At 40.1% G+C, this 17084-nt stretch overlaps 2 protein-coding genes across 8 annotated transcripts; one reads left to right on the top strand and one right to left on the bottom strand.

The window, feature by feature from the left end:
- Positions 1-391: 391 nt before the first annotated feature.
- Positions 392-8259, bottom strand: LOC116334247 (alpha-1,3-galactosyltransferase 2-like). 7 transcript variants are annotated; one of them, XM_039612471.1, is made up of 7 exons: positions 7375-8259; positions 6072-6255; positions 4561-4609; positions 4339-4428; positions 3817-3912; positions 2023-2160; positions 392-1877 (listed from the first exon to the last, which is right to left on the bottom strand). In XM_039612471.1, the coding sequence occupies exons 3-7, from the start codon at positions 4563-4565 to the stop codon at positions 1193-1195; spliced, it is 1014 nt and encodes a 337-aa protein (XP_039468405.1). In that variant the 5' UTR covers positions 4566-4609; positions 6072-6255; positions 7375-8259; the 3' UTR covers positions 392-1192. The 7 variants fall into 7 exon arrangements, with proteins under 7 accessions (XP_039468405.1, XP_039468404.1, XP_031613482.1 ...); XM_039612470.1 differs by having other exon boundaries at positions 4561-6255; XM_031757622.2 differs by lacking the exon at positions 6072-6255.
- Positions 6842-11143, top strand: LOC120440264 (general transcription factor II-I repeat domain-containing protein 2A-like). Its single transcript, XM_039612477.1, has 2 exons — positions 6842-6924; positions 9772-11143. Exon 2 carries the CDS (start codon positions 9958-9960, stop codon positions 10648-10650), a length of 693 nt encoding a protein of 230 aa, XP_039468411.1. The 5' UTR covers positions 6842-6924; positions 9772-9957; the 3' UTR covers positions 10651-11143.
- The last annotated feature ends 5941 nt before the right edge of the window (positions 11144-17084 follow it).

The raw sequence follows: 17084 nt of genomic DNA, 5'->3' as shown, positions 1-17084 counted from the left end.
CAAGAACAACGGCCAGTTTGAGGTCAGATTTCCGCAGGCTTTAACCTAAAGCCAAGTAAAAGAAATTCCCATGAATCGCATTACGTGGCTTTTCAATGGAAGTATTTCTTGTATCAACGAAAACTTTTTCCTCACATGCGTCTTCACTTGAAAAACATCATAGAGCCAACATTGCAGTTTTTGTACATAATATATTTCTCCTCAAAAAAGTCCTACAAACATTTATTTTATTATGACATCTTTTAATCAAAAGAAAGAAAAGCAAATACGGCCATTATTATTGCAGAAAGGCACTTGATGCGCACACAGACGTGTCTCAAACTGTCAAAAACAGCTCTTTAAAATATGGCATCCTTACTTCTACTACGAAGGTTGCCATCATAGAATTCAGTAATGCCCCAGATGTCATTTTATTGATATCAGTACAAAATAACTTGCAGTTGTACTCACCAACATTCGTTATACCACAACAATATAAATATACAAAACAGTTCAGTCATTTTTCAACATTACACCAATTAATAGCACACTTGTAAAAACAGCACGAGCTGACAATGAACACTAAACCTTTGGTTCAAAGTTCATGTGTTATAAATGATGTTTAAAAATTATAACTCTAATATTCAGATCACAGGCTTATCCCCAAGAATAATGAGCTGCAGATGATCTTAATTCCAGGAATGCAAAATAACTTTATATGAAATTCAAATACAGGGTTAAATTTTCAACAGATCAGCCACCTGCGCTTAATACTTGGAAACCAGAAATGCATTTTACCACATAATGTGAACGTGACATCAGTACAAAAAAAACCCCACAAAACAAGAAGTGAAGCTGAAGAAATGAGATAAAGAAGAGCTGAAATCGTATATTATATGCAGTTTGGTTTGCTTGTTTGACCTTTCATCAGCGCATGTAGTTTTAGAAAATGAAGACAATGTTGCATAGACGTTTATCTGAGTTCTTGTAAGCAAACTTATCCTGCATTTTGGAGTTGAGTGTAAATGAACTCAAAGAGGAAGCATGAGTAACTAGGAAAATTTTCCTTTGCCATATTGTTTTCATACCATTATTTGAAGTGGTTGCCGACTTTTGCATATTTGGGAGTACGTAGAAAAATGTGTTTTCATATAGTTTTCATGTTATTAGAGTTGCTGAATTTGCATGGTTTTGTGTGTAATTCCAAGAAATACTAAGGTGTGCGCAGTTTATCATATTGTTTTGGTGCCCATAGCAGTCGAGTGACTTGAATGTCACTCCTGTAGCCGATTTGGGTATCCCAGCAGTACTCTGGAGAAAGCACCCTACTGGGTTTGTGCAGCCACAGGTATTTATTTAGGTGGCTTTCATCGTGCCACAAAGCCTCCACGTTATTTTGTTTATCCTCCATGATGTTTTGGTAGCAGGCCTCAGCCAGAGATTTTACGCTTTTCCATGAACCTCCAAAGACAGCAGCGTGATAGTAGAAATCCCCGGTTTCCATGTAAGCCTTGGATTTCGGGTTTCGGTCATAAGTATAGTAACTCTTTGGAAGGTGGTAGTAGTAGGCATGGAGCAGAGCCACAGAGTCTCCCAGAGCCTCTGAGCCAAATCTCCCAGTGAACACCTGATCTACATCGAAGCAGAAGACATGCGTGGAGTGGTGGCGAATATCAGACTCTATGACATCTGATATCGCCTTCATTCGCATCATCGAAATGTCCTGCCATCTTGAGTGCCGTTGCACTTTGATCACTGTCAAGGTTCGCTGAGGACCGAGATCGATGTGCGGGACCTTCTCTGGCATGTCTGTAAATACGTAGTAGGACACAGGCAAACCCACCATAAAGTGGTGTTCTGAGGAGTTCAGAAAGGTCTCGAGGTATTCGTCCAAGTACCTTTGGTGATAGTGGAGACAAAGAGAGTTCATGCTTTATTTCACAGTCTAAAACAGTTAGACGAATAAAGCACAAATATACAGACTAAATGGCAATTAGAAGACCAGGATGTATTTTAAACAGTCGTACTAATGTGAAAACAAACCTTCCCACAGCAAACACTGTTAGAGCAACAGAGGATCCTTCCTTCTTGTGGTTCTGGTCGTAAATTTTAGGGTCAAACATCCCCTCCCAGATAATAGGAGCTTTCCAAGTTGTGCATGTTTGAACGTCAGTTCGAGACCTGAAGTGGAATGAAAACAGTTAAACAGGTCACAGTTAAGTTAGGACTTCCTGTGGTGGTAAATCACAATATGTAGAAGAAATAGAGACCACAAATAAATGTGGAATACACAATGAGCTATAAGTCATATTTACTCTATTTATATAATCAATAATATAGTATTAAAAGTACACTGAACTGTGCCTCTCCTTTCTTTATAAATACAGTTTCAAACTATTTAAATTCAGTTGAAAGAATTTTTAAACAGGAACCATGAAAACAAACAATGCTGGCCACAAAAGTCTCGAGAGGATCTGGTGAGATCAGACAGTAGCTAGGCAACCAGGTTTTTGAAAAAAGAAAAGCAGCACACAAACCAGAGAGAGTTACTCATCTCTGAAGGCACCTTTAAACCACAACTCAGATACACTAGGTCCTTATTATAACCAATACAAAAGCCCAGAAAGATTCTTCAAGAGTTGACCAAAGTAACAAATAAGACTTACTGTTTGCAGGAGATGAGGTAGAAGAGAAGCCTGATAAGCTCAGAGGAGGACATAGCAGCTTACGTATTTTCAGTGCACAGACAAACTATGATTACAATCAAGTTATGCAAATATTTATCTGTTAAATAAATTTTGCTCTCATTTACAGGGGGCCATTCATACAATAGTTTTGCTTGTTTTACAGTTTTAATTAAAGGATGAGGGACGGAAGACAGAACAAAGGTGTCCTGTGGAAGTGTGTGGAATTCAGGCACACACTTAAACCTTTATTTCGAATATGATGCAGACAGTTCAGTCATGGATGTCACAAACCTTCTTCACCATCTTTCCTTTGCACATCTCGTCTCTAACTTTGTCACCAAACCATTCAACCCAACCTGGCTCTCTGATGTAGTCATTTCCATTCTTCTCCTGCTCACTCCCAATGAAAATCACAACATCTTCAGCTCACACTTTTGCCACTGCCACTGTCTCTGAACCACTTATCACAGCAGGTCTCACTCTATCTTTCAACCTTTCCTTTCAGTTTTGCTTCTATCCAACTGTCACAAATCACCCCTGACACTCGTCTCCTCATCATCTACCTTCATTGCATCCATTCCTTGAATCTTCCTCATACACTGATGGATGTTTCATTAGCAATTTGGTCTCACACACGGACACTTACACACTTGTAAGTGTGTCAATCAAAATGCTGACCACTGGATGAGCAATTTATTCCCCAAGGCACTGCTGCGCTCCATAGTTTATCAAAAGGTTTAATTTAAAAACAAAACAAAAGATGTGTGTGTAGGCACAAAAAGTTCAGTGTGTCTATTTCATATGGATGATATTAACACTTAGTCTGAACTAGCACTACTGTCTGTGGAAAAGGTGAGACCTGTATGATAAGAACAGCCTAATCCAACAGTAAACCTAGTCTGCATGAGAGCTGCAGTGGGGGTGTTGTTACAGGTAAGCACACATCTTAAAGGAATTAAAGTTTAACCCGCTAAAACAAAGTAAATACCCAAGGAGGAGTTTTGTCTGTTACTGTGTTTTGGGTTTAACATGTAACTTTACAACATATGAGAACAATTTTATGGTGTTTGAGGCCAGAAACACTGAGACTTAAGTGAAACAGTAACGGTAGCACCTTGGTTGCCAAAATGAAATGTCTTGATGGTCTTACCAAAAGTCGAGGCTGACATCAACGCTGTTGTCCAGGGTTGGCAGCTTTCCTTTTTCCAGTGTGCATTTTTCCATGGGTTGGAAACCTATGAAAATACTGATATCAAAAGCATTTTATAGTTTGTTTGTTTTTTTAAATGCCATCATAACAATGACAATATGTAATACTCAGGGGTGAGTTAAAAATTTACTGTCAGCACCTTGTTTAAACTAATGTAATCTAGTCTATATTTAGAAATAAGAAACAGGATTAAGGTTGTTTTATTGAAAGGAACATTTTGGATTATGTTTAGAGGTAATATGTATAATGGTATTTCTGTCATTTACCTTACAACAGTGATTCAAACAGAGTGGACACAAGATAAGTCAGCCACATATTTCAAAAGCAACGAAATCTACATCTCCAAAACGATCGTGCCTGTTGGATCCATGTAGTTGTGTTGCAGGAATGCCATTTCAGGAATGTCGAATTAAACTGGCAGCTGAGGTTTTTTTGTGTGTTTCTTTTTTTAAAGATACTCACTTCATGGATGAACATGTGAAGTAGAGAGCACAGAGTGCAGCCGGAACCCAAAGCAAACATTTCAGCGTGCACTTTGTGTTCTGGAAGCATCTGCAGGTGGAAGGTTCAAAGTTTAACCATAAATACTGAGACTGAATTTCAATTTTAAGTTTAAAAACTGGGCAGAAGTGTTACTGAACTGGCAAAGATGACACAAACAGTAAACAGTGTGTTTTTTAATACCTCATAGTTGACAGTGCTTCAACTTTACCAGACAACACTGAGAAATAACCTGAGAAAAGACAAAAAGGCGGCTGTGGGTTTGGCGTAACTTGCAACTCTGACATTATTCCTAAGCTTTGCTATAACTATTACCTGGAGAACAGCATCAGCATGAGAAACCAATCTTTTTTTTAAAAAACATCTTGCATATTTGGAACTCTTAAATGTTTAAGATCAAAGATACCAGCACCACACCTGGGTCCTGCATCCTTTTGCCTAGGAATCTGCAGGACTTTGCACCCATGCAATTAATCATTCATATGAACATGCATCACGGTTTTGTTTGTTTATCTCATGCCTCAGTCACGCAGGCCTACAGACCATTGGCAACCGCCTGGAAACTTCTGCTGCTAGTATAAAGGTTCACCAGCTGCTTACCAAATGATAATGAAAACTGAAAGGGACCCTTTCTAAAATGTGTTGGTTGCTGTGGTAAGATGTTACAGTCTGTCACCTTTTTTTCTGTGCTGCACTTTCCGGTTCACTTGCCGCCTGCAAGTTATTGCAAACAAGTTGTGACCTTGCATGAAAACTACAGGTAATGCTGGCAACCTGCATGGAATCAAAGTTTGAGTTTTTGTGCTGCAACATCTTTGGTAAATTTTGGACCAACGTGGTAGACCCTGTTCTCCACCATCATCAAAACACCAAATGCAAAGGAGTGGCATTTCATCCTTCCAGTGGAACAAAACTAAGGAAAAAACTATTGAAGCTAGGACTCCTCAGACCATTTAGCAGAATCATCAAAGACTACACTGTGGTTGCCCTCATTGTCCCGGCACAGACTAACAATGTTTTTATGCCTGCTTTGACACATCCTTGTATACAGGATCATTAATAAGGGTGAGAACATCCCAGGTTAAAAACCTGATGGTACAGAATTTTATTTATCTTTTATCTTTGAGTCGTGTTTGTTGAGAAGTCAAGAATCCAGTGCACAAGATTTTTAATTGGGTCAAAATTGTTCTAAAAGTCAGCTGATGAAGATATTTTACTCGCAGAAGAAAAACAAACTGTAGTCAAACACATTTTCCCTCAAAGTGTTTAAACACATGGTTGTTAAATATTAAATTCAAGATTAATTGCATGCTGTGCCCATAAAGACTTTTAAAGAAGGTGACTGAACACTGGACTTGCTGAGCACAAAAGTTGCGTAAACAACCACAGGGGAAGTATCCCTCGCGCCTAAAAAGAGATATTTCATAAACTGTAGTTTTAAAAGCATGACCCTGCAAAAAACATTTAAAAAAAGCAAATAAAAAGTACATTTGTTGTGTATAATCTGCACTCTGCGTCAACTTTCCTAGTGTCTAGTGAAATCCTTGATCCATGTCTGCACCCAAGGGAAGAAGAAGAAAAAGGATCTCTTCTGCTTGACAGACATGCTTGTACTTTTATAATCGTGGCTACATTTCTGTAGGAGTGTACTGGGGTAGCAATTAGTAGTAGTGCATAGTGGTTCATGATCGTACTTTAAAGTAGCTTGTTTATCCCAAATTTCTTGTGCAGCCTGCAAAGGTGGCCCCTCTGTAGGTTTAGCAGTCCAGTGGAGTTGATTCTTGTAGTTTGTTCAGCTCCTGTGCTGTGGCCGGTGAGATGTTACGCATTCTTTAAAGATTCGTTTGAACGTGACCTTCCTGTGAGTCGCCGACCCCCCTAAATAAAATAAAATAAAATAAAATAAAAAACAAAACAGGCTACCAGTTCAGGAGGAAGATTCGTTGTCGCGTTGTGGCTCACTGAAAACCCTCCCTGCTCACAGGTAAAATTGGCTCAGGAAAGGGCTCAGTTTAAAGCAAAAGCAACGTATATATCCGCTTTCCTTTACACTACTCGCTCCAATAGAAAGCTTAAGCGTTAAAACAGCCGTGAAGTGTGCTGCGAATCTCCCGAGATTTAAAAATATAAACTATAGGAAATTAGTTGTAATTCGGCAGGTGCAAAGTGCACAAATATAGAATCATATTTATGGAAATACGGAAATTATTGAAACTGCAGCTATGCAGAGGTCTGAGTAAGTCGATATCTTACGATATCTGCACAGGGGGAAAAGTGCTATATAAATAAAGCGGTCTTGCTTTGTTTTAACTAAAACGAAATTTTGAACTAAGGATGGCAACTTCTTCAGTGTTGGAGACAAACTTCCATGCTTTTAAACCTCCCTGTAGATGCACGAAGAGAGAAATGCTCACACATTTCGTTTCTCCAGAATCATAAATCTTTTGGCACCCCTGTACTCGGAGGTTCCTTGGTCAGCTCAGTTTTATTTTCTTCCATCTTCTACAAATATCCACAGCTGTGACTCCACGTGGCTCGTTAGTGGAGGTAATAACATTTTTCTTCTTCTGCCTGCTTAGGGGCAAAAATACCTCCTCAGTGTCGCCTCCGACACTCAATCCTTTCTTTTATCATAGAAGTGCGAACAACGACGGAACTAAAGACGAGCCACTGCGCGCAGCCATTACGCACTGCTGTGTGGCTCATTACCTATTATCTTTAATTCAACAGAAGGTGCTGTAGGCTACAACACGCTATTAGCAACATTAAAGATGTAAAAGGTGTTATTCGGAGGGCAACCTAGCGTGAAAAACAATTTTCTCACGATATTAAATTATATTTTCGATCTTCTTGCTTGTCTTTGCGCGTTGGGTATAGCTCACAGATCTCAGCCTCTCTGACAGGTCAAATAAAGTAACAGGGGGATTTATTCTATTATATTGTAATTCTGAAACAAATGAACAACTATTAAAATAAAGAGTGAAGAACAGTGATTACCTGTAGTTTTAGAGATGGCAGGAAATCGCAGTCTGTCTCAGTGACTGGTTAAGGCACCTATAGCGGAAAACTACTTGACAGGAGTGCCATAAAATGCCTTTGTGTTTCCGTGTCTGTAGTTCATGAAGAAGATAGCCTAAATTAAGAATACCGCAATGATGAGCCGTTGTTTTCGATCATGTTTGTGTAACGGAGGGAGGGAAGGTGATTTAAGCACAGATGTTAAAAAAGAGAGAAACCCTCCTAAAAACGGACAGAGCAGTGGGGCAGCCAAGGGAATGCACACAAATTTTAAAACTGTAAGGATAAAATATAATTTATTACATGTAAACAGTTAAAAAACATAAAATAGATTAAAACAGCCCTGGCCAGGGGACAACATTAAAAATCAATAAAACAACGTTAAAAGTCCAGTGGCGTCCGCTACGGTATAAGAGTCACTAAGACACCCCGGTGAAGCAATACAGGGAGGGAACCCGGCGGCGTCCTCGCCTTCCTCTCTGCGTTCTGCGCCCCGATGCGCTAAAAAAGGAAAGGCAGCAGCAGTCACTACTCTTTTAGGGAGCTAGCGTTCATTAAAAGGGGACAAGTCAAAAAGACTTACCCCGGGTGGGCAGAGCTCTCAACTCTGCCCGCCGCTCCCTTGTGACTGGTAAATGGCACTGGCCTGCCTCGCCGCCTCTAATTCTTCGCAGACGCGTAATCTGGGCTTCCGTTGCTGCAGCCGTCGGACCGCTCGCTCCGCGTCCTCGGTCGCTGGCGCTGTATCTCCCTCCCGTTGCTGCAGCAGTCGGACCGCTCGCCCCGCGTCGCTGGCTTTCCCTGCTTTCACGCCAAGCTCTACCAGTCTTGAGTCACTGAGCACTCTGTGTAAATTACCCCTCACTCCTCTCAGGTGTGTCCAATCAGTGAAATGGGAAAAGGGCGGAGTCTCTCCAGGACAGATTGACAGTGTAACCAAAAACATGCAATATAAATAAAACACTGCACAAAATATAACCAAAACATGCAATATAAAATAAATAAACACACTTCACATTAAAACACAACAAAGCAAAACAACATCCGTCCTTCCCTGGATGACATCTGTATTATCTCCAAGATCTGGAGATGAAGCTTAAACTAAAACTTAAAACAATGGTCCACATACTGATCACAAACACATTTTCAGTAGATTACTCACAGAGGCAAGTAAGTGCACTTGTGTAAACTATGTTCCTTGCTTTCAGGCTGATAGATATGTAGTTGGGGTGGCTGTAGTTCAGATGGTAGAGCCAGTTAGCTACTACTCAGAAGGTCGGTGGTTTGATCCCAGTGTCAGTGTCCCAGTAGATGCCTGTCTTTGGCAAGTTACTCCTGGATGCATCCATTGGTGTGTGTGAATGTTAGCTATAAAGAGGGGGAGAGGGGTGGTGCTGGTGTGAATGGATGATCATGAGCAGAGTGTAAAGGCTTTGAGTGCTGAGATAGAACAGAAAAGTGCTAAATGAGAACCATTCTGCTTATAAATTTTATGTATTTATTTATTTATTTTACCATAGATAGAAAACTGCTTGACAGACAGGTGGACCTACATGTTTTCATGCTGTGCAAACACAGCATATCACCTTCTCTGTCTTACTCAATACGCACATCAACCACAGTGAGTCACATTCATACTTTTAACCTTGATCATCACATCACGTCTCTCACTACTCTACATTACAATAGTCTAGCTAAAGTAACATAAAGACAACGGTGACCACTTGACCACAAGTCCAAGGGATGCTTACTGTATAATTCACAGAATAACGAGCACATTCATTTACAGAATTTCTCATTTAATAAGTTTCCAGTGACCAATTTCTAGATAAATCCATAAACCCCACACACATATTCCAGTGTGGGGGCATGTTTTCAACATAGAAGTGGAAACAATGTTTTAGTCCTTTACAACTAAAGGAAACTACTTCACCAAGGAAACTTAATCTTTCTGACCTTGCACTCTGTACAGTCATTGATAGGAATCCTCCAATCTAAATTCCTGGTGTATACTCTTTCTCCTCTTTTCTTTCCTTCCTCTATTGAGCAGTGATTTTGTATGTTTGTTTATTTATTTATTTTTGTTTTGCTTGCTAAACATACTTTAAAATGCTGTGCTGATTCTGACCTGCTAAAAAGGTTTGTACAAATGACAGAACAAGGCAGAGAAGTGCTAATAGAGTAGAAAAGCACTATATATGAACCAGTCCATTCACCATTTACCATGATGAGCACTGCCCAGCAAAATGACCTCCAGCAGGCCACTGACCAAAAACTCAGAAACAGACTTGATGAGGGTGGCATAAGGGGCCCAATGTCCTCAAATGGGCAGCATGAATATAATTCACATTTCCCATAAATTTGTGCTTTTCACAGATACTTGGTGACATCAGCTACTACTGCTCTGTCAGGTGTCTCAGCCTAAGCAAGGTACTGAAAAGTGTCTGGGATCTGAGAGAACAGATTCAGGATTTCTGTGTGAAGAAAGGACATGACGTCCCAGAGCTTTCTGATGAAGATTGGGTGGCAGACCTCGGATTTGCTGTGGATGTGACTGCACTAATGAACCAACTAAATGTCAAACTGCAGTGCAGGGGACTTTTTGTGCATGAGATGTACAGTGCAGTAAAGGCTTTCATGAGGACACTGCAGCTTATCTCAAGCCAAGTGAAGGAAAACCTTCTGACCCACTTGCCAACACTAAAGGAGGCTATTCCAAATGCCAATCACCTCCACAAGTACTTAGCCATGTTAGAAGTACTGCATGCAGAGTTTTCAAGGCGATTTCAAGATTTCAAAGCTCTTGAAAATGAAATGGACATGGTTTCTTCTCCCTTCACCTGCAGTGTGGATAATGCTTCAAGTGATGTTCAGATGGAACTCATTGACCTGCAGTCTGACACACTTCTGGCAGAGCACTTCGGGTCAGTCCCACTGCTGGACTTTGATTCCTCCCTCAAAGAAGAGAACTTTCCACACCTGAGGAATCATGCTCAGAGGATTCTAGTCCTCTTTGGATCTACCTATGTATGTGAACAGACATTCTTGGTGATGAAGTTCAACAAATCCAAACACAGGTCCTCTGTCACTGATGACCACTTCTCAGCCGTTCTTCGCATAGCCGCCTCCGACATTCAGCCAGATTTCAATGCCCTTGTTCAAACAGGAACAGGCTGGATTATTCTCACTGAAAAGGAGGAAAACATGACACAAGTCATTGTTGCATTTCTATCAACTTCTTGTTTGTTGAGTTAAACATGTTAAAATGAAATAACACCGATTCAGTGATTGTTTTTGTTGTATTTGGCTTATGCACCATAATTTCACATAGCCCAATATAAATATTTACATTATTTTATATTAGTTTTATTCTTCTGATTACCAGTACCAGCTATTCGTAATATATAATTTAGTGAATTTTACAATTTAAGAAAGTTAAGCAGACTTGGGCTCAAGTTGTCGTTGATGTGGCCCTCTGACACAACTCGGGTTTCTCATGTGGCCCCTTGTAAAAACTAATTGCCCACCCCTGCTTTAGAAGGTGATATCGGTCTGCTATCCCATCAGCATCCACCCACGTGTTTTACCCGTGTAAAAGACAATGAAAATTTTTAGCGTCTGTGTTTTTTAAATCCCAGAGTTCTTCCCTCGTTGTCTCAGGACTGTACCGTTACAAAGACGGGAAGAACACAAAGCGTGCTCACGGTGTTCGGTACCAGTACCGGTGAGAGCGGATTTTCAGAGGCAGTTTGAGACAATTACGGCCAAAGAAAGAAAGAAAGAGAGATTGGTATTAGACCGCAGTTAAGTGAGCCGTCATTTGTGAGCCGCGGTCAAGCAAGCCGCCTGAGATCCGCCACATAAATTTTCTTGCGCTTCTACACTTGCCTTTACGGCAGCGCCTGTTCTCCTTCATTCGCACACATACACGCGCACACATATTGCATTGGGATAGCCTGGTTCCCCTTACTGTACCTCTGGGCCAAGTTTAATCTCTATCAATTGCAATATTCCACAAAAATTAAAAGACAGTTATGCTCATGTTCAATACAGTCAATGCAAAACAATCACATCACATTCAAAAATTAATTAAAAATCATTCTTGATAATTGACGTCAAAGTTTCAACACATTCCTCCTCTGGGCAACCTATTGTATCTCTGGACCAAGTTTCATCTGAAACTGCTTTTATACTCCCAAAAAGTAAAAGGACAAGTCTGCTCAAATGTAAAAACTTTAAAGGAATGCGATAACGTAATGTAAAAATGTATTCAAAATCATCTGTGATAACTGGCACGAATTTCTCAACGGATTCCTCTTCTCGGACACCCACATATATGTGTGCCTAGTTTCATCGCAATCCACTCTATAATTCTGCAGAAATTAAATGAATTTTCTGGACAAATTCAACATGCTCAATCAATTATAACATCACATTAAAAAATTAACTAAAAATCATCTGTGACTGTTGACATGAAACTGTCAGTTGAATACTCCTCTCGGTTACCTTTTTTACACACTAGAAAATGCTGGGTTAAAAAATAACCCAATTTGTAACCCAGTGCTGGGTCAACCCTGAGTTGTTTCAACTTAACAAGGTTGGGTTATTGGTTTGACCCAGCACACTGGGTTAGGATAACTATCCAAAAATTAGGTTAAACTGACCAATGTTCAAAGTTGAGGTTAATAAAAATTGTGTCGAAACCCAGAACCCATCACAAGGGTTATATTACCATTAGCATTTGGGTTAAGATTTCTACTTACTATAAAATTCAGCATAAAAAAACTAGATTCAAAACAGATTTTCTCAAAACTATTTTTATTGCCATATGATACATAACATAGACAGCAAAATTCATACAATATATATAAATGAAAGTAAAATGCAAGTAAAAAAGTCTATAATTCATTATATTATATCCATGATTTCAAATCAGTCTTTGGTTACAGCACATGCACATGTACGTGTTAATAAACATGAAGACATGCTATGTAAAGCTGGCTCTGTTTTAGAACCAATTACATGTAAAAACTCTTAACATTAAAAAACTGATGAACTGATGATTTTTTCATGGACTTAACATACATCCACACTTTGGAAAGGTGGCAAGAGGAAATTTCCCTCTCAGATCATTTCATGCACTTTTATGAGCAACGTTTTATGCTTCCATCATAGCTAAATGAGCCCTCGTTAATTTGATCATATTTGATTCATGTCCTGGGGTTCATCTATTCCTGGGATAGATGACAGTGTGAAGGAATTCCCAAACCTGGACACATCACTTTGGGTAACTTGCATCAAATACAAAAAATGCTTTGAAGCAGCCATCAACAGACCTTAGATTGCTGCAAAAAGCAGAAACAAATCTATCTTCTAGTACCAGGAAAAATGACCATTTTCTTGGGGTTCTTTTGGTGCTGAAATTTTCTTCCTGATAGAACGAAGCCTTTTTCCTGACATTGCATAGACACTGCTCCAGTTGCTGGTTGAGCCAAGATCTTTATACTGTCACACGGTCGTACAAACCGTTTTGCCAACTTCTCAATAGAATTACAACAAATGTCATTATTTATGCATCCATAATGTGCACATGACTGAAGAAGTCACTTGGATGAGTGACAAAACATTTCTCCCACTGAAAACGCTTCGTCCAGATGAACGGAATCAACCTTTTGGGATTTACTTACCTGGATGATTGAGCATGCATCAAGACATATAATGTGCATACATTTTTTTTTTAAGATGTGGAGACTGACTACATAAGAACTGTATATTTATTTTTATAATCAAAATGATACTGATGGTATACTTTATTCCTGAAGTTGGGCTGCAAGCAAAAACAGTTGCATTTAATAAAATTTGATAAACAAAAACTTGACTTTTCTGTAGATTTCTTGTAAAATAAACAAATATAAAGAGCAGAAGCTTTGAAAAAAACATAAAAAAAAAATCATTTTTAACTGATCCTCTATGTTTTCATCACCCCAGCACACACACTTTAGGAGCTGCCACTGGAGTCATTACCTTGGCCAGCACAGCGCAGTGTCCCTGACGTTCTGACCAAGAAGCCCAAATGTAGTCACAATAAAATGCCCCCCACACACCCAAAAAACCACCACCAACAACAAAAAAACCTTGAAACTGATTTAGTTTATGCACATGAAATACTCACTTTTCTCCATAGCGCTCCATTAAGTGTAAACTAAGTATCCAGACCATGCATCTTTCATGTATGGATATGCTGGTGTTCCTCAAGACTGGCAACCAAAGATCCCCCTCAGGTGGACCTCATGGATGTTCTAAAGTTAAATAATTAAAGTTAATACATTTTTAATGTTAATTTTAGAATAACTGAATATACTTGTGATGGCTGCAGTTACAGCCACACAGTGGTAATATCTACCAAACATTAGTGTTACAATAGAGGCTTGACAATAACAGCACACTTACATTTTTCTTTCTTTAAATATAGGATTGAATTTACAGGGTAATTAAGAATTGGTTTTGGTTTAGAATTAATTTATTTATACAATCACATAATACTGTATTCTAAAATAAGTGTGCACATTTTCGTTTACACTGTTATGTATGTATGACTTAATTTTTCTTTGTTTTCTGAGTTACCTCAGTGGCAGCTGCTCCCAGTCCCTTGGTTGATGAGCTAAGAGGTGGGAAAGGGGCAGAGCAAGCCTATATGGAGACCTGCAAAGTGGGTCATATCACAATTCTGGATCATGGAGGGGAAATGGAATTTGTTATGTTAGTTTTAGTTGGGTTTTGTGTGTTCTTCGCCTTTCTGTGTTTTTGTGGGCTGATCAGCCACTATTTAAGATTCCTCTCTGTCCCGTTTAGGTAGATCAGTTCAATGACTGTAGTTACCAGTTAGTAGTATTGTTTGTTGCCAGCTTTTGAGAAGAGTTCTGTTACTTTGACCTCTTTTATGGGCCTAAGATTTTGAATTTTCTGTATAATTTAACCAAGTTTGTTTTAGGGTCAAATAAACTTTAACCTGTGCCTCATGTTCCTCACTGCTCAGTGCATAGATCATTTCAAGAGTGGCGTGATGGACATTTTTTTAGTAGCAGCATTCAGACATGTTATTGCAGTTGGGTAATAGCTGTGTTTGAGTCTATTTGTCCTCACACTAATTGCTCTGTACCGTCTTCCCGAGGGCAACATTTCAAACAGGGAGGGGCCAGGGTGTGAGGTATCTTTTATAATGTTCTGAGCTTTTTTAAGCGGGTATTGTGTAGATCTTGTGTAGGCAGCCAGTGATCCTTTGTGCGGTGTTAATGACCCCTTGGAGTGCTTTCCTCTGAGCCACTGTGGAGCTAGTGTACCAGATGCATATGCAATAGGTTAGTACACTCTCGATGGTGGCTCTGTAGAAGGACACCAGCAGTCTCTGTGTAATATTATTCCTCCTGAGAATTCTCAGGAAGTACAGTCTCTGTTGGGCCTTTTTCAGCAGCTCGGAGGTGTTCACGCTCCGGGAAAGGTTCTCCTCTATGCTGACTCCCAGGAAGCGAAAGTTTGCCACCCTCTCCACACAGTCCCCGTAAATGATTAGTGGTGGGATCTCTGCCTTTTTCCTTCTGAAGTCTATTATGAGTTCTTTGGTCTTTAAAGTGTTGAGGAGGAGGTTATTGGCCTTACACCATGACAACAGCTGCTCCACCTCGTCTCTGTAAGCAGACTCGTCACCCCTGGAGATGAGCCCCACCACTGTGGTGTCGTCTGCAAACTTCACAAAGGTGTTGCTCTGGTGGACAGGAGTACAGTCGTGTGTGTAGAGACAGCAGAGCAGTGGACTGAGCACAAAGTCCTGGGGTGAGCCAGTGCTGAGGGTCAGGGCTGAGGTTGTGCGATGGCCAACTCTCACTCTCTGTCTACGGTCCAAGAAGCTGTTGATCCACAAGCAGGTGCTGTATGGAAGCCCCAAGTCCTGTAGCTTGACCACCAGTTTGTGTGCAAGGATGGTATTAAAAGCAGAGCAGTAATCCACGAAAAACATCCGCACATAGCTCCCATGCCCTTCCAGGTGTGTTACAGCAGCATGGAGTGCTGTGGCTAAGGAGTCTTCCGTGGATCGGTTAGCTCTGTAGGCAAACTGGTGTGGATCCAGGCTGCGAAGCAGGGCTGCTGTGATGTGTCTGCGGACCAGCTTCTCAAAGCATTTCATTACCACTGGGGTGAGTGCCACTGGTCTGTAGTCATTCAGGCTGGTGATGTGGGGCTTTTTAGGCAAGGGGACTATGGTGGAGGACTTGAGGCAGAGTGGGACAGTCGCCTGTGCGGGGGATTTGTTGAAGATCCTGATGAAGATCCCAGCCAGCTGTTCTGCACAATCCCTCAATATTCGACCTGGCACTCCATCAGGACCAGCCGCCTTTCTCGGGTTAACCTCCCACAGAGTGCGCCTCACCTCGTGTTCTTCCAGGGTGAGGGTGGTGCTGCTGTGGGCCACGTGTTGCTGCTATGGCTCCAATACCTCAGGTACCATGGCCTCAAAGAGGGCGAAGAAGATATTCAGCTCCTCCACCAGCACCAGGTCACCTTCCGCATCTCAGAGGTTGATCTTTTAGTTTGTCAGATCCTGGATGCCCTGACACACATTCACTTTAATTTTCATTCTTTAATTTTCATTAAAGTGAATGTACATAGATATAAATTAAAAAAAAAAATAAGCAAGTGTAATTGCACGGCTTGTGTACACTGGACCGATCATTCGGACAACTAAATAGTTAGATAGACGTTTGCTTTTTCTTTTTTTTACCTTTTCCCCACAAATCCAATACCCAGTCTCATACTTTATTTGTTCTAGATACAGTGATCTCTAAATGGTTTGTCAAACAGAGCAACCTCAGCCTCATTTCAAAACTAACTTTAAAAGACGATATCAAGCATTTTTAAGTAAAATTACTTTCTTCATCACAAGCTAGCTGGTGTTATCTGCTAAAAGGCCTTTAACGAGTAGGTAAAGTTCTAGAATAAACCAGTTAATTGTAATTATCAAAAATAACCCTATGACTTTCAAACTGTTAGAGTTCACTTTTTACTTACCATGTTTTATTTCATAGTAGTGGGGAAGTCTAGTGATATCTGATCAGGTGACAGTCTAGTTGAAAATCGCAGTTTGTGAAAACTGATGTGGCTTTTTCTGAGGCTTGTCTTCAACCCAAACAATTGGGTAAAATTCTGACCCAGTATTTGATCAAAGCTACCAAACCTGTGACCCAACCGAGTCAAGCTGTGGAGTGAATTGAAGAACTTGGCACATCACCAACCCAACTCCTGAGTCATGACTTTTGAACCAATATTTGGTCACACTAACCCAACTTACGAACCTACGGTTCCAGAAGTTGAGTTAAGAAAATAACCCAGCATTTTTTAGTGTGTATCAATCATGCTAATATACAAAAAGCCAAACTACAGCACAATAGTTGAGAAATCAACTATCACAGATGATTTTTAATACATTTTTAGATTATGTTATCACATTTCTTTAAAGTTTTTAAATTTGACCAGACTTGTCCTTTAATTTCTTGGGAGTATGAAAGCATTTTCAGATGAAACTTGGTCCAGAGGTACAGCAGGTGGCTCACAGGAGAAATTTATTGAAAGTTTGACATCAGTCATCCAGGATGATTTTGAATATGATGTGACTGTTTTGCATTGACTGTACTGAA

Source organism: Oreochromis aureus, linkage group 5 (assembly GCF_013358895.1).
Source record: "Oreochromis aureus strain Israel breed Guangdong linkage group 5, ZZ_aureus, whole genome shotgun sequence".
Taxonomy (NCBI): domain Eukaryota; kingdom Metazoa; phylum Chordata; class Actinopteri; order Cichliformes; family Cichlidae; genus Oreochromis; species Oreochromis aureus.
Note: the sequence above shows the minus strand (reverse complement) of the source record. Positions and strands in the feature narration are given on the sequence as shown.

Bases quoted from the DNA above. Each gene is read 5' to 3' on its own strand.
- LOC116334247 (XM_039612470.1), bottom strand. From the start codon at position 4,664: ATGTCAGAGTTGCAAGTTACGCCAAACCCACAGCCGCCTTTTTGTCTT. The intron at 2,161-3,816 runs GTAAGACCATCA...ATTCCACTTCAG, and splicing joins GATGTCAGCCTCGACTTTTG to GTCTCGAACTGACGTTCAAA. The intron at 1,878-2,022 runs GTTTGTTTTCAC...CTATCACCAAAG, and splicing joins ACAGTGTTTGCTGTGGGAAG to GTACTTGGACGAATACCTCG.
- LOC120440264 (XM_039612477.1), top strand. From the start codon at position 9,958: ATGAACCAACTAAATGTCAAACTGCAGTGCAGGGGACTTTTTGTGCAT.